Source organism: Nematolebias whitei, chromosome 12 (genome assembly GCF_014905685.2).
Source record: "Nematolebias whitei isolate Nwh7 chromosome 12, NemWhi1, whole genome shotgun sequence".
NCBI lineage: Eukaryota > Metazoa > Chordata > Actinopteri > Cyprinodontiformes > Rivulidae > Nematolebias > Nematolebias whitei.
Genome location: NC_056509.1, coordinates 34159848 through 34184702, shown reverse-complemented (window position 1 = coordinate 34184702; position 24855 = coordinate 34159848). Strand labels below are relative to the sequence as shown.

At 38.7% G+C, this 24855-nt stretch overlaps 3 protein-coding genes across 3 annotated transcripts in view; all 3 read left to right on the top strand.

Annotated features, from left to right (window-relative positions):
* The first annotated feature begins 84 nt into the window (after positions 1–84).
* si:dkey-119f1.1 (Structural maintenance of chromosomes protein 6-like) lies at positions 85–18585 on the top strand. Its single transcript, XM_037685471.1, has 26 exons — positions 85–253; positions 342–477; positions 2666–2771; positions 4012–4148; positions 4301–4362; positions 4548–4628; positions 5007–5108; positions 5209–5328; positions 5439–5537; positions 5706–5852; positions 7027–7115; positions 7216–7380; positions 7758–7936; positions 8083–8284; positions 8702–8816; positions 9057–9217; positions 10229–10364; positions 11041–11121; positions 11229–11399; positions 14022–14159; positions 15458–15603; positions 15777–15902; positions 16097–16202; positions 16521–16673; positions 18191–18288; positions 18449–18585. Exons 1-26 carry the CDS (start codon positions 119–121, stop codon positions 18519–18521), a joined length of 3264 nt encoding a protein of 1087 aa, XP_037541399.1. The 5' UTR covers positions 85–118; the 3' UTR covers positions 18522–18585.
* A 1814-nt stretch (positions 18586–20399) lies between these two features.
* Positions 20400–23071, top strand: LOC119418213 (uncharacterized protein C1orf115). The gene is made up of 2 exons (XM_037685470.1): positions 20400–20774; positions 22826–23071. Exons 1-2 carry the CDS (start codon positions 20445–20447, stop codon positions 22961–22963), a joined length of 468 nt encoding a protein of 155 aa, XP_037541398.1. The 5' UTR covers positions 20400–20444; the 3' UTR covers positions 22964–23071.
* An 825-nt stretch (positions 23072–23896) lies between these two features.
* tmem18 (transmembrane protein 18) overlaps positions 23897–24855 on the top strand; it is a 2912-nt gene continuing 1953 nt past the window's right edge. Inside the window, exons 1-2 of the mRNA XM_037685469.1 lie at positions 23897–23989; positions 24083–24200. Coding sequence (XP_037541397.1) covers positions 23897–23989; positions 24083–24200 — 211 coding nt within the window. The remainder of the gene's footprint in view (positions 23990–24082; positions 24201–24855) is intronic.

Sequence of the window (24855 nt, the reverse complement as noted above, 5' to 3'; positions counted from 1 at the left end):
CGGTTATCCGTTGAAAGTTCAGCTGAAAGTCTGTTTATATGCTAATGGTTTGCATACTCTTTCGGTTTTGTTTTGCGCTGGTTGGTAGGGGGCGTTGTTGGCTGATCCAACAACCAAGATGGCGAAGCGCAGGACAAGCGGCGCGTCTCCCGGTGAAAACCCAAACAAACGGATCAGATCTTCCTCCACGGATGGCGAGCAGGAGGGAAGTAATGCTGGGAGTGATGGGGACGATTCTGGTCCAAGTAAACGGGTAGGAATTGGCACAGCAAATGGCAGAGTTGGTCTTTTTATGTAGTTATTGCACTATAAACAGTCACTGACACAAGCTGTTTGTTTAGTTCCAGTGTTCAGGTGATGTGGTTAGTGATGCAGGAATTGTGGAGAGCATCACGCTGAAGAACTTCATGTGCCACTCGCTCCTTGGACCTTTTGCCTTCGGTTCCAATGTCAACTTTGTTGTTGGCAACAATGGAAGTAAGTATCCCTTTTTCTTGACCCAGATTTACTCGTGCATCGAAGTAGGTTTACAGTTGTGATTTCATCCTTCCATCCATTTACCTTTACCCACTTCCTTTTCTGGTCGCGGGGTCACTGGTGTTGGGGAACACCCAGGACAGGTCGCAAATCCATCACAGGGCCACATAGAAGACAAACGAGACAACCATTCGCTCTCTCACTCACACCTAGGGACAATTTAGAGTTACCAATCAACCTAACGCATGTTTTTCGACATTGAACCGGAGCAACTAGGGAAGATTTGCATGGAGAGAACATGCAAACTCCACCCGGCGTATTGTTTTTAATGTTTTTATACTACTATCGCTTAGCGTATTCTTAGTTTAGCATATTTCTTAGTTCATATTTTAGATCTTATTACTGTTTTTCTTTATAATTTATGCTTTTGTTGGATGTAACTTGGACCCCGTGTACAGTTTTGTTCCACCACATGTACCACATGTGGTGCAAATGACAAATAATGTTGACAAATAAAGAAACTTGGACTTCGACAGAAAGGCCCACGGCCGGGATTTGAACCGACCTGTTCGCTGAGAGGCGGCAGCTCTACCAACTTGAATCTGTTAAAAAGAAGGGCGTAAAGCCCGTAAGTTACCAACGTATTCAGCTTGAATTGCATCTACTGCAAAAATATACACATATGTTTCAGTAAGTTATATAAAAGAAGTCTTAAAATGTAAAAAAAAAAAAAAAAAACTAGCATGATGGAGCTTAGCAAACCTTTGATAACTACAAACTCACAAACTGAAGCTTGTAAGTGGTTGTAGTTTTAATTCTAAAACGATATAAAAATCGTACTCTTTCTTGCAATAACTCCGTTTATTGCACAACCAAGTGCTATGAATGCATTGTAATCCGCAGCGCTCTGTTCTTGCTCTGACGCACCTTGTTAAGGTTTACTGTCTTTATTTTTTAAGAAATTAGAATAAGGAATTATGTCCACATTATGGCTTTAAATATTTTAAACAAAGCTGGTTTAAAGGAAACTTTCAGCACATGCTGGAACGATCTGGAATCTTCCTATCAAGGTTACGTCAGGTCCTCTGGACGGATTCTTGTCCAGAGGACCTGACGTAACCTTGATAGACTTTTCTCCTTGGATTACTGAGCATGCATCAGGAGATCTGGAGCTTCTTTTTTTTTAGCTCACAACTTTGTTGTTCACTATTTGTTTTTGTGGGTTCTTTGGCACATAGGAAAGAGTAAATGTGATTAAATTACAACTTGTCTCTAGACATGTGTGGCCTGTTCTATTACCAGGTATGAAGGCATGTAGTTTAAGCTGTCTGTTTGTAATTGGATTATTGTGACTCATGATACCTAATGTGAGCCACTTTCTTATCTTTGTTGACGTTGCCAATGACAAATTGACTTTTAAGTCAGTAGCTATGTTTACATGCGCAGAATTCTTTGACCGGATTGAAATGTGTTCTGTTTGAATAATTCAAATGTGTTGTTTACATGGGCACAATCTGTTCATGATGAGCGTTTACATGCAGCGGGCTTTGTTCTGAACAGCAGTACTGACATGCGCAGAGTGGTAAACTCTCCTTAAAAAAAAAAACAGAAGAAGAAGTTCTACTTCCGGGTGAACGTAAACAAACCTGAGCACCCAAAATGGACCTGCGACAGGTTTTAATGATGGTGGAGACGTTACTGCACTCCCTGACTGAGCTACAGGTAATAGAAATCATTTTGAGCTCTTTCAAAGTTTCTAGTAGAAATGTTGTGTCGCTCACCGACCACTTTTACTTCCCTGACATGCTAATATTATTAGCGTTAGCCAGGCGGAAATGGCAGTCGCACATGCGCAGTCAGCTCAGTTTTTCACCATCAGATAAAAACGAACAGATCAAGCGTTTACATGCGCACCGATCGGGTTTCGGATCTGCGTAAACCACCCGTTTTGTTCTGATCACAAATTATATCGGATCGCGCCGAATACACAAAAAATAACCCAAACGGAGTGTTTACATGACACACTTTTATTCCGACCGGCCATTTGATCCGGTTACTTATGTCCATGTAAACATACCTACTGCGTCTACAAAGCTGGTAACCTTTTCGACACCTGACACTTGTTACTTTTGTTCCTCATCTTTCATATCTAATTTTTTTTTGTCTGTGTGCAAAATGCTTGCAACAGGTGGAAAGAGCGCCATTCTGACAGCTCTCATCGTGGCGTTGGGAGGAAACGCGCAAGCCACAAACAGAGGATCGTCACTCAAGGGGTTTGTGAAAGAAGGAGAAAGGTGAACATCTGGAGGTCTTGTGTTGGACATTTCAAATAAATGTTGTATATGAGTTAAGATTTGTTTGTTTATAGGAGACCCATTCAATTTTCTTTAGCCATTCTTGTTTTATGTTAGCCTCTTTAAAGTCACAGCTTTGGTTTGCTCGTTTTATAAGCTGGAGGTGTTTTAGTAGCTGTTGTGCCTGGTAGCCACACTTTTATATGTTCTTTATTAAATGCTGAATTGTATGATTCGTTTTAGGGGTGAGCGGTAAGTCAATATTTTAAAAATATTGAGATAATTTCATACGCGATTTAAAATGAGAGTATATCGATATAAAACAATAGTCTTATACTCTACGTAGTTATAATTACTTGAAAATCAGCCAGTTTTTCTCCCAGTCTGCACCTTCACGTCACCCATCCGCTCTCCCTCACTGAATACAAACCCGCCCCTCCCCCGCTGCTTGCTGCTGCTGAATACTTTATTTGAACTATAAAGCTGAGCTAAGCTAGATATGCAGTCTTTGTTGACTCACAGTGGGGGGTAAATTCCTTGACAGGTGTGAAAATGGCGGTAGCTGCTAGCAGAGGTTTGGTGTTCTCCGGGAAATTAACTGGTTTAGAGTGAGAAGGTATGAAATTGTCTTCTCATTAAAATACATGGAGACAAATATCCAGTTTAGGGTATTTTATTTGCTGTGTTCCTTCTGGTATTTACAGCGCATTTTTAAAGCGCAAGCAGAAGCTCAAGGCAAAAGCAGCAAGCCTTCGTCCGTGTCGGGAGAGAAACAAACTCCGACCGACACACGACGCAGCTGTGTTGCCAGATCTCGCGATAGAAACAAGCAACTAGCTCTGAAAAAAAGTCCAACTGGCAACCCACCACAATGTGTAAAACATGCTGTTTTTAAACAAAATAAACATACATTTATTTTGGCATTACACATAAACAACAGCAAAATTGTGCTAAACACTTTGAATAACATACTTTTAAGCTCTGAAAAAAAATACATTTTGAATATATAACAAATATCGTATTTTTTCGACATATTTTTAAAAACAAATCATCCTGACATCTGCGTGTGTGTGGAGCCCCCTAGTGGTCGGATATGTAGCGTATATCGCCATTTATCTTAAAATTTCGTGATATTAATTTTGGTCCATATCGCCCAGCCCTAATTCGTTTCTTTTGAAAGTAGCTTATTTTAACAGATAATTTTCACCAATAGAGGTAAAGAGTATTTCTATTTCCTCAGTTCTGCCGATGTATCGATCACTCTGCGAAACAAAGGAAGAGACGCTTACAAACCTGAGGCATACGGTCCATCCATCATTGTAGATCTGAGGATAACACGAGAGGGGCTGAGAACCTACAAACTGAGAAGTACATCAGGTAAGAAAGATTTTTGAATTACTTACATTCTGTGTTTTAATTTGCATGAGAGTACTCCGTTACAGCTTGATGCTAATATGTAGTGTTTTTAAATGCCAATATAGAGATTATGCCTTGTTGATGCACAAACATGATATTTGTCCTTTTGATAGGTCAGGTTATGTCAACCAAAAAGGAAGAGCTCGTTTCCATCCTAGACAATTTTAATATTCAGGTAGGAAGCATGCTGGTCTTCTCCATTACAAAAATGGGACCAGTTGGAACATGAATACCATAAAATCATACTCAGCCATTTCTAAAGTTGTCTGCTTCAAAAGATGATCTATTTTATGTTAAACTGCAGTTACAGAATAGATCTGTATTTCTGTGATAGTCACTGATTTTTCTCTTTTTTTGCAGGTGAACAATCCTGTATCAGTCCTCACACAGGAGATGAGCAAATACTTCCTGCACTCTAAAGGAGAGGGAGACAAGTATAAGGTCTGGTCAAATATTTGTCGTTTACTCTTGCAGCGGTGTTACCGCAACACTTCAGCATATTTAAATATCTTGTTTGCTGCATGGAACTGATGGTTTTTATCCTTTGGGCTGGCTCTGTTTTTAGTATTAAATTTATATTCACCTGAAAAACTTGTACTTGAAGCAAATGTGTTAGCTAAAGTTGATGTTTTATTTCATGGATCGACTAGTCTTGGTTAGCTTGTTAGCTAGTCATATTAGCATGCTTGTAAATTTAAACTACCACTCTAATGGAGCCTACAAAGATGTTAGCATAGCTTTAGATTCTTGTTGCTATTTAGATGTGCAGATTTAGTAATACATGCAAGTGGATTTATAATTTTTCTGTCGTTTTTGCAGTTTTTTATGAAGGCCACCCAACTGGAGCAGATGAAAGAAGACTTTTTTCACATCAAAACCACTAAGAGAATCACAGAGGATAAAGTTGAGCAAAACAGCGAAGTATGGACTATTTTCACTGACTTCCGTTTAACTAAGATTGGAGAAGAAGCAAACCTTACAGTTTAAAGTGATTGTTTTTTTCTGTGTTCTGTTTTTTTAGTACTTGAAAGACTTGAAACGAAATTTCCTGGAGAAAGAGGACCGTTACAAAAACTTGGCATCAATTGGCGAAATGCACACAAAACTGGAGGAATTGCAGAAACAAATGGCATGGACATTGGTCAGTACGCTGCAGACCAGCATTCCCTGTGGCTTCTTTGAAACTGGTGTATTACAATATATTATTGATGTTTTAAACGGTTATGAATGTGAAATAAATAAATGTTTCAGGTGTCTGAAAAGGAAAGAGAGGTGGAGCCAATGAAGGAGAAGCTGCAGTCAGACAAGCGTTCAACACAGAAATATGATGAAAAGGTGGAAGAATGGAAGGTATGATGAAGTGATGTTTTTTAAACTTTTGTTTTTTTCACCATGTGTGCATGTGTTTTTGATGGGACTTAATTAGAGCTAATTAATAAAGACCATTTCTGTGATTTGTTTGTGTGCGCAGCCCTGCTGTCTTTATGCATTTATTAACCTTTTAATTTCATTTCTCAGAATAAGGCTGAGGAAGCGGAAAAGAAGTACAAACATATTCAGGAACAACTAGAGGAAATTACTCGGAAAGTTCAGGAACTTCAACCTAAATCTGCTGAACTGAAGACGGAGGCCCAGAAACGCAACAACCTTTTGAAATCCTGCGAGGTCAGAAAGCTTCATAGTGCCTAAAAATCCCATGTAAATTTGATTTATAGGTCAAAGTGTCTTAAAAATAATGTAAAATGGTATTAAGACTTTCACACAGTTCTGTTTTATCACCATAAACTAAATAATAGATTTAAATATTAAATTTATCAGGATGAAACCAGTAATACCGGTTTGATCCTGAGCAGGTGATTACTTCATATACGGTCTCATTTTAGTATACAGTAGTCTCGTTTATCGCGGGGGTTACGTTCCAGACACCGCCGCAATAAGTGCAAAACTGCGAAGTAGGAACGCTATATTTATTTTAGTATTTATATATTTTAAGGCTTTATAAACCCTTCCCACACTCTTACAACGTTCTAAGCTCTTAAACCTACATCATCATTTTAACAACATGCGTATATGTACAGTACTTAGTACTATACTGCAAAATTTTATATGGGAACTCGCCAGCCTTTGTCCAGTTCTGATCAGCTCTCTGCAGCCATTGAGCACCAAGATGCTTTTGAAGAGGGACGGACCTTCCTAGAGCCAGCACAAAACCACACGATGGTCCCAATCGAGTCCAAATGATCCAGAGGGATCCAATGAAAAAAGTCCAGGTGAGCTGTGGAGAAGAGGCTCCCTGCAGCACTCAGATTGACCGATGAGGCTGGAAGTAGTTCTGGTCTGGTTCTGATCGACTCTGCATCCACTGAGCGCCGAAGTTTCCATGAATCAGGAACAAACTTTTGGTCAGTTTTGGATTGGATCAAAACTTTCCCTCCATTTCAGCAGCAGTGGCCAGAAGCACTGTTGACTTCTGGGTAGTGCACTGTTGGCTTATGGGTAATGTAGTTCTTTTGGACCGGCAATACTGTGTAGGCTTTATTGAAAGAAAACTACAAAATGGCGGCGCCTGTCCAAAATATTTTTCCGTTGAAGTTTTTATCTGTACCATCCCAATCACTGAGTAATATTAAAGGTGACAATCGTTGAAAAACCGTAAAGTAGCGAGGGACTACTGTATTTACTTTTGAGCTGTATAACGGAGTGAATTCCCTTCTTCATTATGTTGATTTTATTTATGTATGTTATTTATTTAGTAGGTAGTTTACATCACATTGATGCTTGATGTGTGTTTTTGTCAAAGACCAATGTTTTTTATTTCTTATTTATGTATGGACTTCAGCTCACTGTCCATAGGTGCAGAACAAACCTTCGGGACCTGGAAAAGGACAAAGTTCAGCTGTCCTCACGTATTAATGATCTCAAGCTGAGGTGTGATGTTCTGTTGATTTTTGCAGTTTAATTTAACATGATGCATTCTTTACAGTGTTTCCAATGTTTTTATTTCTAACACCCATTTTTTTCCCTTTAGCATCAGTCAGACAACAGGTGCAGAGAGCCAGGTGAGGGCTGAGCGTGTGGAGCAGGTTCAAACTGAGCTGGAAAGCCTGAAGCATCAGACGTCCACTCTAGGCCAACAGATTGACCAGTATGAACACGCCTGCAGCCGTGCCAAAGAAGAGCAAGCAAAGATGGAGTATGCAAATAAACAGGATGCACTAAAGAGAGATTATGAATGCATTCCAGGTTCCTTGGTAGCTTTAAAAACAATTTTGCCATCTCTAATATAAGTATGGTCAACTTAAGGTTTTAGCTCAGCTCCAGTTAATTGTTTTCTGTACTTGGATATATTTTTTAAGGGAGTTTTTGTGAACCCAGCACTTAATTTGCATCCAAATTGTGTGTGTGTGTGTTTCTTCCCCCCACACTTTTAAACATCTTCACAGCAGGCACTGAGGGGTGGAATAATTAAAAATCAGAGTTTGGGTTCTGAACCAACTTGTTCCTGAATTGGGTTTGTTTTGTTTTTGTCTATTGTCTCATTAATAAACCTTTTTCTTGCTGCATCTCCAGGAGAGAGTATAAAATGTTCCAGAAATCCATTGAGATCAACGAAAGGAAACTGCAGACGATGAAGAGCAGCCGCTCTAACCGTCTTCGGCGTTTTGGAGAGCACATGCCTGCGCTGCTCAGTGCCATCCAGGAAGCTCACAAAAGGGGTCAGTTCAAGCACAGACCTCGAGGACCTCTGGGTAAGACTTCATATCTCGTTTTTGACTCCTGTTTTGAAATATGGAACTCTGATAAATCTGTAACATTTTTTTCTTTGCATTCTTTTATGAACTGGTAATTCATATGAAATGCTTGCTTTTTTCATACGAGTTCTTTTCCTCCTTAGGTTACCTTATTAGTTTGAAGGACCCTGAGCTGGCCTTGGCTGTGGAAGTATGTCTTAAAAGCCTCATAAAAGCTTTCACATGCGACAACTACGATGATGAGAAGGTGCTGAAGGGCCTCATGGCCAACGTTTTTCCTGCTGGTCGCAGGCCGACCATCATTACCAGCAGCTTCCTCCCACACGTCCATGATACACGAAGGAGGTAAAAAAACAAACAAAAAAATTTAATTAATCCTTCGTATGAGTTTAAACAGTGCCTGGGAATTTTTGCTTAGGTCCTCCATCTTGAAACAACAATTAATTCACATTGGCTGCAGTTCACCACAGTAACAAACCTTTTCAATATTTATATGCACAGTATGCCTCTGACACAACAGCACCGACATATTAAGTCAGAATTTTAAAATTTAGTAAAACTTTTTGTCATCTGGAGTAGATTATTTTTATTCAACGTCACAGATCTGCAGTTTTTCTGTTGGAATATATTGACTAATGCTAAGTTAAGCCAAAGATAAATGAAAATGATAGTTTGAGTACTTGTAGTGGTACTTGGTGTTGTTGTGTTTTTTGTTTGTTTGTTTTTTGCATCAAGTGTAACTGATTTGTCTTTGTTTGTCAGGGCTGTGAATCATCCTGAATATCCCTCCGTGCTTCAAGCTCTTGAGATTGAGGACCCAGTTGTGGCGAACTGTCTCATCGATCAAAGGGGCATTGAAAGCATTTTGCTCATTAAGGTGAGAAAATCTCATTTTTTTTATTAGTTCAGAAATGGCTACAACACTTTTCATCATTTCTGTGGAAATGATGAAAAGTGTTTTCTAAAAGTTTGAAAATCTGTATATTTTAAAGCAACAAATATGAAAACAAAAATGTAACTTTCTTGTTTGTCCTTTAAAACTGTTAACACTAAATTAATGTGTCAAATTTTACTTTTCTTTCATATGAATTTTTTGGGTGTGTTCGTGAATGTGTAGAATCGCACGGAGGCTCGGAGAGTTATGCAGGGCTCAAATCCTCCCGCTAACTGCACCCAAGCCTTCTCTAAAGACGGGGATCAGAACTTCAATAACCGTACTTACTCCTCTGATCAGAACAGAGCCATCTGTCTTTCAGGAGATGTTGAGGAAGAGATCAGGTGAGTGTCTCAGTTTAAAACATTGCCTTGCTCAAATAACTGCTTCTTGTAGGAACTTCTTCTTGTTTTGTAATTGCACTGCATCCCTCTGAATTGTAATGAAATCATAAGGTGCCCAAAGAGTGCGCTCGTATGTTTGACATAGGATGATCATGTTTTATCATGGAAACAGCGCACAAGTCCTGGTTTTCAACCATTGGAAGCAACAAATCCTTTAAAATAAAAGTTGCAAAAGACTTTGTAATTGGCTTGACTTTTCCAGTGTTAGTAGTATAACCAGGATTTCCTGTACTGTTTCCAGTGCAGAAAGTGCCATTAAAAGGCCATTGTATGTCCTAGCCAGGCGGCACAGTGGCTCAGTTGGTAGAGCTGTTGCCTCTCAACGAGGTTCAAATCCTGGCCCCGGACCTTTCTGGATGGAGTTTGCATGTTCTCTCTGTGCATGCGTGGGTTTTCTCCGGGTGCTCCGGTTTCCTCCCACAGAACAGAAAAACATGCATGTTAGGCTGATTGGTAACTCTAAATTGTCCCTAGGTGTGAGTGAGAGAGTGAATGATTGTTTGTCTCTATATGTGTCCCTGTGATGGACTGGAGACCTGTCCAGGATGTCCCCCGCCTCTCACACAGCGACTGCTGTATATGGGCACCAGTGGCCCAAAAAGGAAGAAGCTGGTAAAAGACAATGGATGGATGTTTGTCATCTCCTCAAAAGGCCATATCCACCACAACATTATTAAACTTAATAATCTTTTTTTTGTTTGTTTACATTTTCAAATCTTTTCATAATTTTTCATGTTCGTTTTGCAATGCAGCAAAAAAACAACTAAAGTTGCTTCATAGTAACAGAAAGCTAAAAGCTGGAATGATGCAGTGCCGGTATTTGGATATAAAGTAACATAACTGATCTCGCAGCAGTTTTTCTCTGCTGGTTGTGCTTTTGTGCATACTCTTAATGCACTTTCTGATTGTCGCACAGTTATTCATTTTTGTTCTCATCTTTTCTTTTAACAGACACTTAGAGAGGGAGCTGGAGAACCAGAAGGCTCAGAAGTCTCGTTTCCAGCAACAAATGGGAAAACTGGACGAAGACGTCAAACAGAATCAAGGGTTGCAGAGAAGAGCACAAGCGGAGCAAAAAAACATTAAAGTAACTTTTTGTTCTCTGAGCAACTTTTCTTGTGTCTGAAGTTTAAAAAAAAAATGGTTCTGTCTGGTCTGTTGTGAAATGTGAATTTTAATGCTTAAAAAAATTACAGCTATTTATTCAACAAAGTTAAGTCAGGCCCTCTGGACAGTTTTTGTTGTTGTTGTTGTTGTTGAAACCTTTCATCCTAGTCGGCCCACTGTGCGAGTGTGCTGCTTGTGGGACGGAGTTTGTTGTGGCCCCTCAGACTGATGAAGTCCTTTGGATGAAGGACGAAACGTTTCAACATAAAAAGAAAAGAAACCGTCCTGAGGACCTGATTTAACTTTGTTGGATTTTTTTTTTACCTGGATTATTGAGCATGAACTTTGATATAGAGCTATTGATTATTTGCTAACAATAAGGGTCTTATTGATATTTCAGAACAAACTGTATTTTTAACCTTTTTTATTCTTTTTCTTTAATTTGCACTTTCTTTTTGGTTCTGTTGTTTCTAATGACATAAGGTTTTATTACTTAATTGTAATTTTAAACAAAATCTTCACTTTAGAGTCTAAAAGACAAAATAAACAAGGCTGCTACATAATTACAGTCCCAAATTATTTGGGATGCATTATTTGGAATGATGTTATGATGCAAAATAAATTTGTTAAAAGTGAAGTTTGTGTATTTGTTCTAGGATAAAGCCACACGGTGTGGGCTCGAGCTGACGGACCTAAAGAATGTGGAGGAGCCTCAGTCAGAGGACCTCAGTCCTCTGGTTAGTACATCACATAACTTCTGTGTGCGCTAGAAAACTAACAATATGTGACCCTGTGCCGTCAGCTACCACACTCTGACTTTGCTGTCGTCTTTAATTCATCACAGGAAGAAGATCTTCAAGAGATTGCTGCAAAGATTTCATCTAAGCGCACAGAATTCGAGGAAGCTAAAACCCAGTTGGCCGAACTCAAGGCCGACTACGAAAAGGCAGAGCAGGAATACAAGCTGCATAAAGACACCATTAGCACCATCGCTGAGGAGGCTGATTCTGTCAAGGTAATACTGTGACTTTGGTACAGCTTGTGGAACTTCTGAATCAGAAAACCCAATTGTTAAATAACTACACGTTGAGTAAAATGAAATTTATTCTTATTGTCTCTAAATATAGAATTGGTATCTTTCAAATTTTTTATTGGTAGCAGTTTTTAGAGAACACATAAAAATATAAATCCGAAACTGGTCCTTCTGAACTCTTAAACCTTTAAAAATATATATTAATTTTAAATGGGTACTCACCAGAGAAGATGAACTATAAGGGATGGAGATGAATTATTAGGTGTCCAGTGATGATGAAGGTGAGATGAAACCAGGGGCTTTGGCTTTGTCCTTCATAATAAAAGTGTGAGGTTGCATCCTTTTCCAGAACAGGCCCATTTCGGCCACGTTAAAAACTTGTTCAGACCTGTAGCCCCCCACCGGGCGGTCAGATCTTTGAACGTTGTTAACAAACTCCTGCGCTCCTGCCTGTCAGCGGATGCAGCCTCTCTGTGCAGAGAAACACTTTTTAATCCAAATCGTTTTTGAAATTTGTCAAACCATCCCTTGCTGGCACTAAATGCAACTAATTGCTGCTTCCTCCGTTGCATTTGGCTCAGTGGTTAGCACTGTTGCCTTAAAGCAAGAAGGTCCTGGGTTCAATCCCCGGTTGGACCTGGGGTCTTTCTGTGTGGAGTTTGCATGTTCTTCTTGTGCTTGTGTGGGTTTTCTCCAGGTACTCCAGTTTCCTCCCACAGGCCAGAAACATGCATGTTCAGGCCCAGGCCTCTATTGCAAAAGAGATCTGTGATCTCAGTGGGATTTGCCTGGTTAAATAAAGGTTAATAAATAAATTATCCTGCTGCTGCAAGACAATCATAAAGTTGTTTCACCTTTATCCAGATGGTGTTGGTATCCAAAGTGATGTTATTTATTTATTTATTTGCAATCATTAGTCCACACGACCAATGCAGCTTCCATTTTCACAATCGTGCCTTAAAGGCAGCAAACATCTGTGTAGGTACGACCGACCTAAAGTCTGTCCAGAAGTTTCACTTTCTCTTTAATTGTCGGCATCTTCCGCTGACGTTTCGGTTCGCCGCCAGAAAATTTTAAACGCACAGATCGTTAATAGAAACCATAAGAAGTCCAGTTGGAGTCCAGTTGAAAAAGAGCGCAGGTAAACAGATGGTAACAGCCAATCAGCGGTCGGGAAAACAGAGCTGACGTTAACTGATCCAGTCAGCGCCCAGGTTACAATGCCCTGTTTCTTAAAGAGACATGTCCTGACATGATTTACACGTTCTTTCAAGTCTTACGTTTGTAAAGTTGTAAAAAATATATATATTTTCCATGTGACATGAATTAAATTTTACATTTGAAAGGCCGGTTCAGTAGTCATGACTTTGCTTTGCAAAAATACTGTTTAGCTGAAAACAACGCCCAGAGGCACTACAGTACAGCACAGCATTGATTTGAGGGAAATGTAGTTCATCTGAGTGGCCATTATAATACAGTGGAGGCTGAATGAAGGAAAACTACAAAATGGTGGCGCCTGTCCGAATCATTTATTTATTTTTTGTCGTTAACTTTTTCACATCCACATGAGTTCTGTACAGTGATGTTAATGTGCAGTCTACAATTGTGTGTTTAGAAAACATTAAGTTTCTTTATTCAATATTTTGGACGTCCACAAACCGCGAAAGTCGAGCCGCGAAGTAGCGAGGGACTACTTCTATTTTACTCAGAGCTGCAAGCATCTCACTTTGTTAGGAACCTTTTTGGCACACTTAAGGACTTTCCAAACCTTTTTACCTCTCATTCTTTTTTGTGTGCAACTCAAAGTAAAGACATGACAAATCTGTGGACTTTTTGGGTACAACTGAGAAACCTTAACAGTGAAAGCAGGTGGGAAATGGGTTTTATTTCATTTGCTCTCTTTGTCAACAACAGAGATTAGATGAAGCCTTCTGGATGGAAGGTGAAACGTTTCGGCACAAAAAAAAGAAACTGTCCAGGTGACCTGACTGAAAATTGTTGGATTGTATACCTGGATTATTGAGCATGGACTTTGTTGGTTTTGAACCAGTTTGACATGACTGTCGATGAGGAAGAGGGCCGACACCGGAGGAGGGTGCGTGCCAAAGACACCATCTTGGCACCAACAGAACTGGTTTGTTCCACTTTGGAGTAAGCTGTTTGGGGGAAGAATCAGTTTTGTGTTGTATGTTTCCTTGACTGATGAAGCCTTCTGGATGGAAGGTGAAACGTTTTAGCACAAAAAAAAAGAGAAACTGTCCAGATGACCTGACTGAAAATTGTTGGTGCAGAGATTAGAGCAGCAAATCTCAAGTTAGAGTTGGGGCTTAGTGTTGCTGTTGATTTTCTTTTGGCTGCTCCCTCGTCAGGGGTTGTCACAATGATCAAACTCACATGAGAGATTTTTGTTTACCCCAAATGCATTTTCTGATGCACTTGGGCTTGAACCTGCAGCTTCATGATAACTAGACCTCGCATTGACCATCAAGCTAACACAGTCCCAGAATAAAGGACACTCCAACTGTCTTTGATCTTAAAATCCTAAATAATCTGACTTTAATTGCAACCTTAAACTTGTGTTTTGTATACATTGTCCTCCTGCAGGATGAACTGAGTAAAATTGACCAGGAGGTAATGAAGAGCAAACACCACAAAAAACACTATGATGAGAAACGCAGCGCTCATCTCTGCTACATCAAGACTCTTGAAGAGCAGCTTAAGAGCAAGGAGGACGACCTAAAGGTTTGTCAAACTTACACTGACACTGTACCAGTACGTTTCACATAGTTTCTGGGTGTTGCTTGACGGTTTTGGTTTAAAAATTTTTTTTATTAAATCCATCCATTCATTATCTTTACCCGCTTCTTCCTTTATGGGTTGCGGCGCCATGTCCAGCAGTCACTGCGCGAGAGGCGGGGGACACCCTGTACAGGTCTCCAGTCCATCACAGAGACACGTAGAGACAAACGAGACAAACAACCATTCGCTCTCTCACTCACACCTAGAAACAATTTAGAGTTACTGATCAGTCTAACATGCATGTTTTTGGTCTGTGGGAGGAAACGAGTACGCGGAGAAAACCCACGCATGCACGGAGAGAACATGCAAACTCCACCCAGAAAGGTCCCAGGCTGGGATTCGATCCAGCAACCTTTATGTTAAGAGATCACAACTCTAACAACTGAGCCAGCTTTTTTAATACATTTTATTTCCTATGCCATTAATCACTATTAGGTTATTTGTCTTGTTGACTTTGTGCAGAAAGTGCATAAAAACAAAGATGCACACAACCACTTACAAAAATATGCAAACATACAAAAGGTGTAAGCACAATATTTCCAATACAGATTTACATGTGGTGGGACTTAGTGTGGTGAGAAGAGATGATGTCAATGAGTGTTAAAGTCCAACAACTGATGGGAAGAAACGTCTGCGATAGGAAGTACTGAATCTGAATATGACTTCTAGTAAGAGGGGGAGGAGCTTGAAATGTTCATTTCCAAGGTGGGAGGTATCAGTAGCAATATTATGGAACTGCTATTCATAAATATATCTTTCCTTATTAAACTCAGTTGGGCACAAAAACAAGTATTAAAGTGTATTTAATTTTTTTTTTATGTCAAATGAAACGATTATAGGAATTTGATTCTTGAGGAAAACAGATTTCAGGTAAAAACTTGTGGATAACATGAGAATCTCATCTTCATCAGCACAAGGCTCCATCATCGCTCTTGCTGAGCATCAATAGAGTGTGAGTTAAAAAAAATGTAAGAACCAAAGATCTGAAGGGATAACTGCTTAAAGATGTGGTCATACGCTTGTTTTTCCAGTTATTTATCCCTTAAAACTAATCTGTGTTGCATGTTGCCGCCACCACATGTTTCTTGTCTTAGCTTCTCATTCCATCAGTTCTTCTCGTTTCATGCAAATAACTTTACAGCTGCAGACTACAAACAATCTGAATTGATTGAGCCAAGCTTTTCCATGGAACATGGATGCAGACCGGCTTTCTTAACCATAAAGTTCCTTTTCCCACTCAGGTGTCTGTGGCTAAAGCTGCTGAGATTTGTCCAGAACGCACTGAAGTCCGTCGAACAGCCAAGAGTTTGGACAGCGAGATGAGCCGCCTCAAAGTGAAGATCGCCACCCAGCAGGAGCAACAGGGGGACCGAGAGGAGGTTGTGAGGTTTGTCACTTCACTTAATTGACACGTATGACTTTTTTTTTTTCTTCCCACAAATATTACATGGAATGTGTTTTTAAATATTATTATTTTGAGGAAAGCTACAGGACTTCAAACAAACTAAACACCAACGAGTCGTCTTGTTATATTTTTCTACGTGTCTCTATTGTATTAAGACAATACCGTGAGGCTTTAGAGAGCTACAAGAACATGTCGCAGCAAATGAAGTACTTTCATAGTTTCATCAAAAGTCTGGACAACGTCATGACCCACAGACTTCAAGCTTACGCTGACCTCCGGAAGTAAGTGCTCAATCTTCAGTTACTTCAGCTGCAATGCTAATGTGCAGCAAATGCTGTTTGGCGAAGCTAACATTGTTTACTTGAAAAGGATTTCTACACTACCAAAAACAATTAGTCTTATTTGTTTTTAAAGACTCATAGTGTTCCAGCAGAAGCTTTCATCTCAAAGTGCTTTTTCCTGTTTGCTGTTGCAGGTTCCTGTCAGCTCGCTGTAAATATTACTTTGACAGCATGCTGGCTCAGAGAGGCTACAGTGGAAGAATGACGTTTGACCACAAGAATGAGACGTTGAGCATTTCTGTAAGATCGTTTGATTAATTCAATTCTGCTTCTTTTTTTTTTATGTAAAAAAAATAATAATGTAGCAGTTGAAAATGTTTTTATTCAATTCTGTTTATTCATATAGTGCCAAGTCACAACAGAAGTCATCTGAGGGCACCGAACAGAAACATTCATATATAAAATAATAATTTAACATTATTTATCTGAGGAGCAGACTGCTTTGAATATAACGTATTAGCTGTACAACATCAGCATTTGCTTTTAGGCTTTTACCTACTCACCAGTGATAATTTCTTTAAATCTAACAGAATTATTTTTTGTTCACTTGTGCTTTAGGTGCAACCAGGTCAAGGAAACAAAGCTGACCTGAGCGACATGCGCTCCCTGTCCGGAGGCGAACGCTCCTTCTCCACTGTTTGTTTTGTTCTCTCTCTTTGGGCCATCACAGAAGCACCTTTTCGCTGTCTGGACGAGTTTGATGTTTACATGGTAATGAGACACGCACCATGCTGCACCTTTAGCGAGGGAATGAGATAATTGAATACAAGTTCATGTTTGCGCTTGGCTAACTAAATTCCAAGGCAAACTTGGAAAAATTTTCAGCAAACTTGAGAACCGCTGACAGTCAATATAGATGGTGTTTTTAAGCTGGATCTCATTCAATTCAATTCAAAAATACTTTATTAATCCCAGTGGGAAATTATTTGTTGTTGTAACTCGTTATCCTCATTTCATTAAGAGATGTTATAGATACTGATGGCTGTAGACAGGAAGGATCTCTTGTAAAGATCCATCCCACAGTGGATCCTAAGAAACTGGCTGCAGATGCCGTCCGATCCGTCCACCCAGACTCGGCTGACCTCTCGGTTCCCCTCAGGCTGTAGGACCGCCCAAATGCCGGGCAGAACTCCTCCCAGAGCGATGGCCACTCCTCCCAGCAGCCTGCCGAGCTCCTCGTAGCTGCGGACAGCCAACTGTAGGTGCCGAGGGACGATCCTGTCCTTCCGCTGTCATGACCCGTGTTTCCTGCTAGTTCTAGGATCTCAGTGGTCAGGCACTCGAGCACAGCTGGCTGGTAGATGAGAATCCATCCACAGAACATCCTTTTCAACTCACTTGAGATTTGGGGCTGTAGTTGAGATATTATTTGAGCTTTTGAGATGTTAATCAGCTGCTGTTGGTTGTAGAAAACTGCCTTGTTGCCATGGTTACGCATCATAACAAATGTCCAAAACTAAAAAAGTTTCAGTAAAAATCCTTCCAGCTGCACAGCATCTGATACCAGAGGAAACAATCATCCAAAAAAATGTGATTTACATCCAGAAAAAAGAGGAATTAAAGTTTCCAAAAGTAAAATCTCAGAATGAAAGTAACAGAGCTGCTCCAACATGCAGCCACCTTGAGCGGCGCAATTCCAAGTCATGCAAGTTATTAAAACGCTTCACTGAAAATTTTTACAAAAGTAACAGTCAGCCTGTTGATCTAAATTGTCCGTTATTGTTGCTTAAATCCTGGGCTCTAAACCGCTTTTTTTTTTTTTTTTAAGTTTTCATAAGCCTAAATGTTTAGAACAGTTTCATAATGATGACTTTTGTTAAACTCCTAATGTTGCATTCAGTAACAAATGGGAAATTATGATTACTCTGACTAGAGGGGAAAATAGACTGCTGGTAGAGAATAAGTTGCTAAATTATTTGTGACGTTGGGTGGTTTAACTTTCGAAGGTAATCTGAAGTTAATATCAAAGTAAAAGACAAAGAAAGTTTTGTTCTCCTGTTTCCAAGGTTCAGTGAATGCAGCATGAATTGAAGGTGACATTAAGAGCAGGAGACTGTATTTATCCTAATCTGAGCTGAAAGTGTTGCATATTTTCTGCCTACAAATCTTAACTTCATCTTGACACTTTTTCAGACCCACAAACGAAGTTAAGAAGAGTTTATGATTATTATTATTATTTGGAATGCCATTAAAAATATATTAATTTCCCTAAATTTATGTTCTTTTAGGATATGGTGAATAGGAGGATTTCAATGGACATGATGCTGAAGGTGGCTGCTGGTCAGCGCTACAGACAATTTATTTTCCTCACTCCCCAAAACATGAGGTAACCACTGACAAGTCCTGATAAGTTTTATTTAATTAATTATCTTGTGTTTAATTTGATAGATTGAGCATCTTGATTTACTTGTAGCTGCTCAGGTTTTAGTATAAGCACTAAAAATATAAATTAAAGGTCATGTCCGCTCTTGCTTTTTTCTCCTTAGTTCTCTTCCTGTGAGCAACATCCTCCGCATCCTCCGACTCAAAGATCCTGACCGTGGGCAAAACAAGTCATAAAGTCAGAACATGGATCAGTAATCACACGGAGGAAATGTAGCTGCAGTAAAAGATTTGTTTATCAGTCGGACTTGAGGACCATCGTTTATTTTGTTCAATTAATTTACATTTCGGTTGTTCAGACTTTATTTTTGTTTGGATGTTATTTCTTTTAACAGTTTGTAGTAGTTGTTGTTTACAGAAGTTTGAAAGAAAATATTGGAAAATGTGTAACACTATTCCCTTTTACGTTTAGTTTTTCAATAGCACTTTTTTTTTTTTTTAATGTTCGGACAAATTGAACTTCATTTAATGTCCGGATGCATGCTCAGTAATCTATGTAGATGAATCCAACTAGGTTGAATCAGGTCCTCTTCTTGTTGAAACGTTCGTCTTTTATCCAGAAGACTTCTTCAGTCTGAGGAGCTGCAGTAAACTCAGTCTTATAAGCAATGCCAACTCATAGTGGATCAACTAGTTTGCTGGTGACAGCCAGAACTTGTTGTTCACACGCAAAAGAGGACCATCATCCTTACAGCTGATCGTTAGTGCCCCGATGGCTGCTTGCTATTCACAGAGGGCTGAGTGATACTAGCAGTAACAGCATCGTAATAGGTGGACAGTTGGACACAGAGGCCTCCGTCCCTGTTTAACGATGGACGGGTTCTCTTCACAAAGATGACTTCCTTCACTCCTCTCTCAAACCAGTGTTCCTCTCTTATCAAGGATGTGCACATCTTCGTCCCTGAAATAGCGAGGAACGTTGGTTTGAGAGAGGAGTGAAGGAAGCCATCTTTGTGAAGAGAACCCGTCTATCATTAAACAGGGACGGAGGCCTCCGTGTCCAACTGTCCACCTATTACGATGCTGTTACTGCTAGTATCACTCAGCCCTCTGTGAATAGCAAGCAGCCATCAGGGCACTAACGATCAATTGTTTGGATGATGGTCCTCTTTTGCGTGTGAACAACAAGTTCTGGCTGTCGCCAACAAACTAGTTGATCCACTATGAGAAGGTGCTGTTTTGTGTTTACTGCAGCTCCTCAGACTGAAGAAGTCTTCTGGATAAAAGACTAAACGTTTCAACAAAGAAGAATTCGCCCAGAGGACCACACTCAACCTTGGTAGATTTGTTGGATCTACCTGGATTATCGAGCATACATCAGGATACTTGTTAGATAAACTTGATAAAAGTTCAGATACTAAATGCCTTTATGTACAGAAATAAACCACAAGACAGAGATGCCAAAACATGTTCTGCTGTAAATGACAAAAAGCTCTAATGCCTTTAATTTCAAAACTGTTCATTAAACTGTATCTTCAACATCAGTTCCCTAATGATGGTTTCTTTAGTTTTACTGGAACCAAGTATACACAAACAAAGATGAGAGCAATCCCTGCATCTTGTTTCTTAGCTGCTGATACCAAAATGTAATTTTACGCAAGATTTCAATGGGACATTTTAAAGTAAACACATTTGACAGTTGGAAGTTTTTAAATGAAATCGAACAGCATAATTTTGCAATAACAAGAAAAAATGTCTAACTTGCCATAGCATTTTATTATTAAAACAAACAGGAATAAATCCAGCTGATGGGGTAAATTATTGCTTTTAACTGTTTGGATGTGAATCATGTAGTAGATCATGGATTTGTCTTTTTTGTTCTGCAGGCCAGGAAGAATGCAGGTTGAGTGATAAATGTTAGTAAGAGGTAATGTGGAGATGGTCTTTACCGCTTTTTGCCTCGACTCTGGTTACTATGACAACCACACTGAGCTTTAACCACTAACGGGATAATAGTCGCTTTGAATCAAACTTTTCACTCGTAATCCTGAGACCAGTCTTGACGAGGAAGGATTTGCCCCTTTAAGAGGCTGTTTGCCAAATCCCCCCATTCACACACACACTCCGCAGAGGAATGCACCCCAGACACACACACAACGTATGTTGACAACATTCCTGACCTCTTCAGAAAACTGGCAACAAGAAGATAACATGAAGAACTCCAGTCTTCCATCGAGGCTGTTTGACAGGAATTCAGCAGCAGGGTCAGGTGAAACTAGGAGTTCAGCAAAATATCAGCGGCATGTGGACTGTGTGGATCAATCTCAGGGTGGTGACGCTCAGACTGTCTGCGCTGACAGCAGGTCGAAGGAGAGGTGGCTCAGAGAAATAAACTTTGCCTTTCGGCCAGACAGGTATGAGCCTCTGATGGACGATGAGGCGAAAGGAAAGAAGAAAAAGAGGAAAGAAAATTACAAGAAAGTGAAGAAGGTGGGTTTAACCTATCACTTAGCAAAAAGTAGTTTAAGTGTACTACAAGTATACTTATTTTACACTAAAAATGGGGATGTGTACTTGAAGTTTACTTTTTATAAACTATTTGATATACTTAATAGTGAAGTATACTTAGCTAATACTGAAAAGTATAAAGAGAAGTAAGACTACACTAAAACTAAGCTTTACTGTAAACTTATACTTTAATACTAAAGCTTATATTTGTACTTTAGTATATGCTTCTCTATTCCTTTATTATTTTTATTATATTTTCTTTATTATACTTTATTACTTCTTATTTTTCTTTATTCATAAAACTGTACTTAAAGTATACTTAAATAAAATTAAATGTGGACTAGAAATGTGTAACTAGTGCAATGCCAGTATAGAGAAATGTATACTTGTTGTATACTTTAAATGTACTTCAACAAACTAAAATGCGACCCTCAATTATATACGTAGTACACTAGTAGTATATAGATGAGTGTACTTGAATGTATAATTTGGTAAACTTAAAAAAGACCGTACAACGGTATACTTGAAGTATACTTTTTATAAACTAAAAATGTCCCAATTTAGCTTGAACAAGTATTAAATCAGTATACTTTCTGGTACACTACAAGTACGTGGTGTGTAGTATACTTGATATACTTAACTTAAAGTTTACTTGCAATAATGAACTTCAAATGTACTACTTTTTGTATACCAAATGTGTCTTGGTATGTCCGTCTCAGCCCTTGTTAATTATTTAATGAAGAAATGCTGTGACGGGGCATTGTTCTCATAATTTTCACAGTCTTTACTCTGAATTGTTCAAACTCACCTGTGACTGATAAGGAATGAATCATGTAAGAACATAAAATCCGTTTCTCCTGCACCTACATTTTATATACACTTTAGCTTTACAATCATTGACCATTAAGCTTTCAGAATGAATGCAGATGGAAATACAGAAATATGTTTTAGGAACATCTTTTTTTGTTGCTCTACCTAAATTTTTTTAAATAAACAATTTGCTATTTCCTTTAAAAAAAAAGTGTGCATTAATTAAAGCAAGTACTGTGTTTTTTTATTGTTTTTTAATATAAAAATCAAACATTTATTTACATTATATTTGATCATGTTAAGAAATTGTTTTACAAAAGAAAAGACGTTCAAATTGAGAGTTCATGATTGGATTATGATGAATTAACAAAGAAAATTATTCTTTATGAATCCTGTAGTTTATTTCACTGTTGCTGCACATGCCACATTTTTCCTCATTAGTTTAAAAATTTAGACTTCAAATTTTGAGTAGAGGTTGATAATCTTTTAACTGAATTTTTGTTTTGTTTTGTTTTATAAAATGTTAATGGGCTTTAAGTCATTGTCCCACTTTGACGTTTGTGAATACATTTGTGTTAATATATTATATGACTTAGAAAAATATGCTGATCGCTGTCATACAGAGAAGTTATCTCATACAGTATATGCTGCTAAACTGCATTAGCAGTGATGCTTTTTTTTTTTTTTTTAAGTGAAATATCCGATTGTGATCTCAGCCAGCATCTGTTGCAACAGGTTACCAGTGCTATAACATTCACTGGACACGGACAGACGTCTTGTCAGTCAATTGTCATAACTCTGTAAAATATCCAAGAAAGGTCAGATGAACAAGTAGCATATGCAGCTTTTATCGCACTAGATTTAAAATGTCATTTCCCAAGATCAAATGAAAGATTTTCTGCCTCAAATTTTAATTTTACAGTCAGAACTTGTTTTCAGAGCGTTTGAAGAGTAGGGTCCTTTGACTTCCTGTTTCTGCTGCAGCCAGTCACTGTCTTCCTGTTCAGGATACACCAGACAATAGTGCTCACAGGACATTTGTGTTGATGTTTCAGGCAGGAGGAGAAGTGGGCTTCTCTTCTTCCTGCTGCTATTGTGCTCTGAAACTGTTTTTTTCAGCACAGCTCACACAAATGAAATGATTAAAAAAATGATCATTTGTATCCTTGTGATTGTGAAAGAAGAACTTTAGGTGATTTAATTATATGTTCTTCTACCTTCAGAATGTTGGAAAGGCCCTTCGCACCACCTGGAAGTGTTTCAAGCTCGGCCTTCACAACTTTGCCTTGGCTTACTCCACTCCCATCACAGTGGCTGCTGCTTTTGCTCCTGAATTTTATTATGACAGAGACAAGACTTGAGCTATCTGCATGGATTTCCCTCAATCTCGTCTTCAACCAGAGACTCAAAGACTTTGTACATTGTTATAATGCTGTGTGTTTAAAAAATACAATATATAAAACTTTTTGTACAGAATACAGCTCAAGTTTTTTTGAAACCTGTACAATGAAACTATTTTACTGTATGTTAGTAGATTGAGTTAAAATGTTAAAAATGCATTTGATAAGTTTTTCTTTGATGTCTAAATGTTTTTTAATGGAAAAAAGCAGCAGCGGAAAAGTGCTTTATCTATTATTGGGTTAAAAAATGACTCGTATAATTTATATTTTCTACACTGAAAATGTTTATAAGCAGACATCTAACTGGGCTTTGCATGTGTAGAGGGAGGATGTGGGCATGTTACTGTTCCAACAGATTACAGTGAAAAGTGTATGCAATGTATCTTCAGCTGAGTGAGAATAAAGACTTTTAAAGGGATTCAGAAGTAGGAAAGTTTAAACAAGAAAGTAATATGGTATGGTTTGGTAATGTAAAATAACTGGATGAGATTTATTTAAAATAAAAAATTAAAAAGAAGACAATTCACCTTTTTTATTTTTGCTGTAATACATGATAAATGTGCCATTTAAATTGTATATTATGTTGATTAAAGGTTATTGGAGTGGAGTCACAATACTAGTTGTTTTAAAAAAAGTATTTACAGGTTTGAACCACAAAACAACTTGTTTTAGCTTTAAGTTTTAAATGGAAAAAATACAAAAAAATAAATAATAAACATGCATAATGAAATTCCATTCAATAAATTAAAAACTAAATCTACTTTAAATGTGTTATTACTTTAAAAGCAAATGATTGGCTGTCGTTATGACGTCAGTAGCCAGTTACTTCCGCATTCCTGTCCTGTTTGCGCTAAAGCTAAGCTAAATGGTCAGTTCAGTGTTTTTCTTTTGAACATGTCGAAGCAGAAAACAGAAAATATCAGCTCAGTCCCCATCGACGGATTCAGCAATTTAAGAATAACGTCGATATGGACGTTTCTTGCGTCCGTAAGTTAATTTTTATTTTATCTGGTTTGGCATGCTAACAGGCTAAGTTTAACGTTAGCTGCCACACGGACTGTGTGTTCTTGTGGTTTGCAGGTGCAGTGGTCGGAGCCTTGGCTCATTGGGCTCTTGGTGTTTCATGCTGTGTGTTTGATCCTGACTGTAGTGACCTGCAGGTTCTACAGAGCCCAGATCTGTCACTTTCTGCTCATTGGTACGTCTACAAATACACCACAGCACAGTTCAAACCAACTACTGACCCCCATTTATCTGTCAGGGGCAGAATAGGTCTGGTCCAGTGCCAGTGTTGCTTAGTTTAGTGGGATGGATGGTGAAGTGACTGGTGCAAAGATCACTCTGGACTTCTGGACTAAACACCATAACCATATCCCCTCTGTTCATCATCATCAACTTTATTTAGAAAGCACTTTAACACAGCCATAGCTGAAACAAAGTGCTGAAACATCAGTTATGTTGATCATATTTGGAAACAATAAAAATCACAATATTCCATTTCTTCCATATTTTTTATATAAAGTACACAATGTTATTATATTGCAAAGATAAACTGCAATAATTGTTAGCTGTGCTTATTTAAATAAATAGTAGCATGTTTATTAAGAAGATACATTTTGGTGCAAGGAGAATAACCTTCAAATGTGAAGAAGATGAAGAAGATGGTTGTGGACTTCAGAAAGAACAAACACACCTACCACCACCTGCATCATGAAGGACCCCACTCACCCAGCACACACACTTTTTGCCCCGCTCCCCTCAGGAAGGTGGTTAAGGAGCATTAAGTGTAGAACCACTAGACTGAGGAACAGCTTCTACCCTGAGGCTGTTAGACTCATGAACCTCTAACTAGA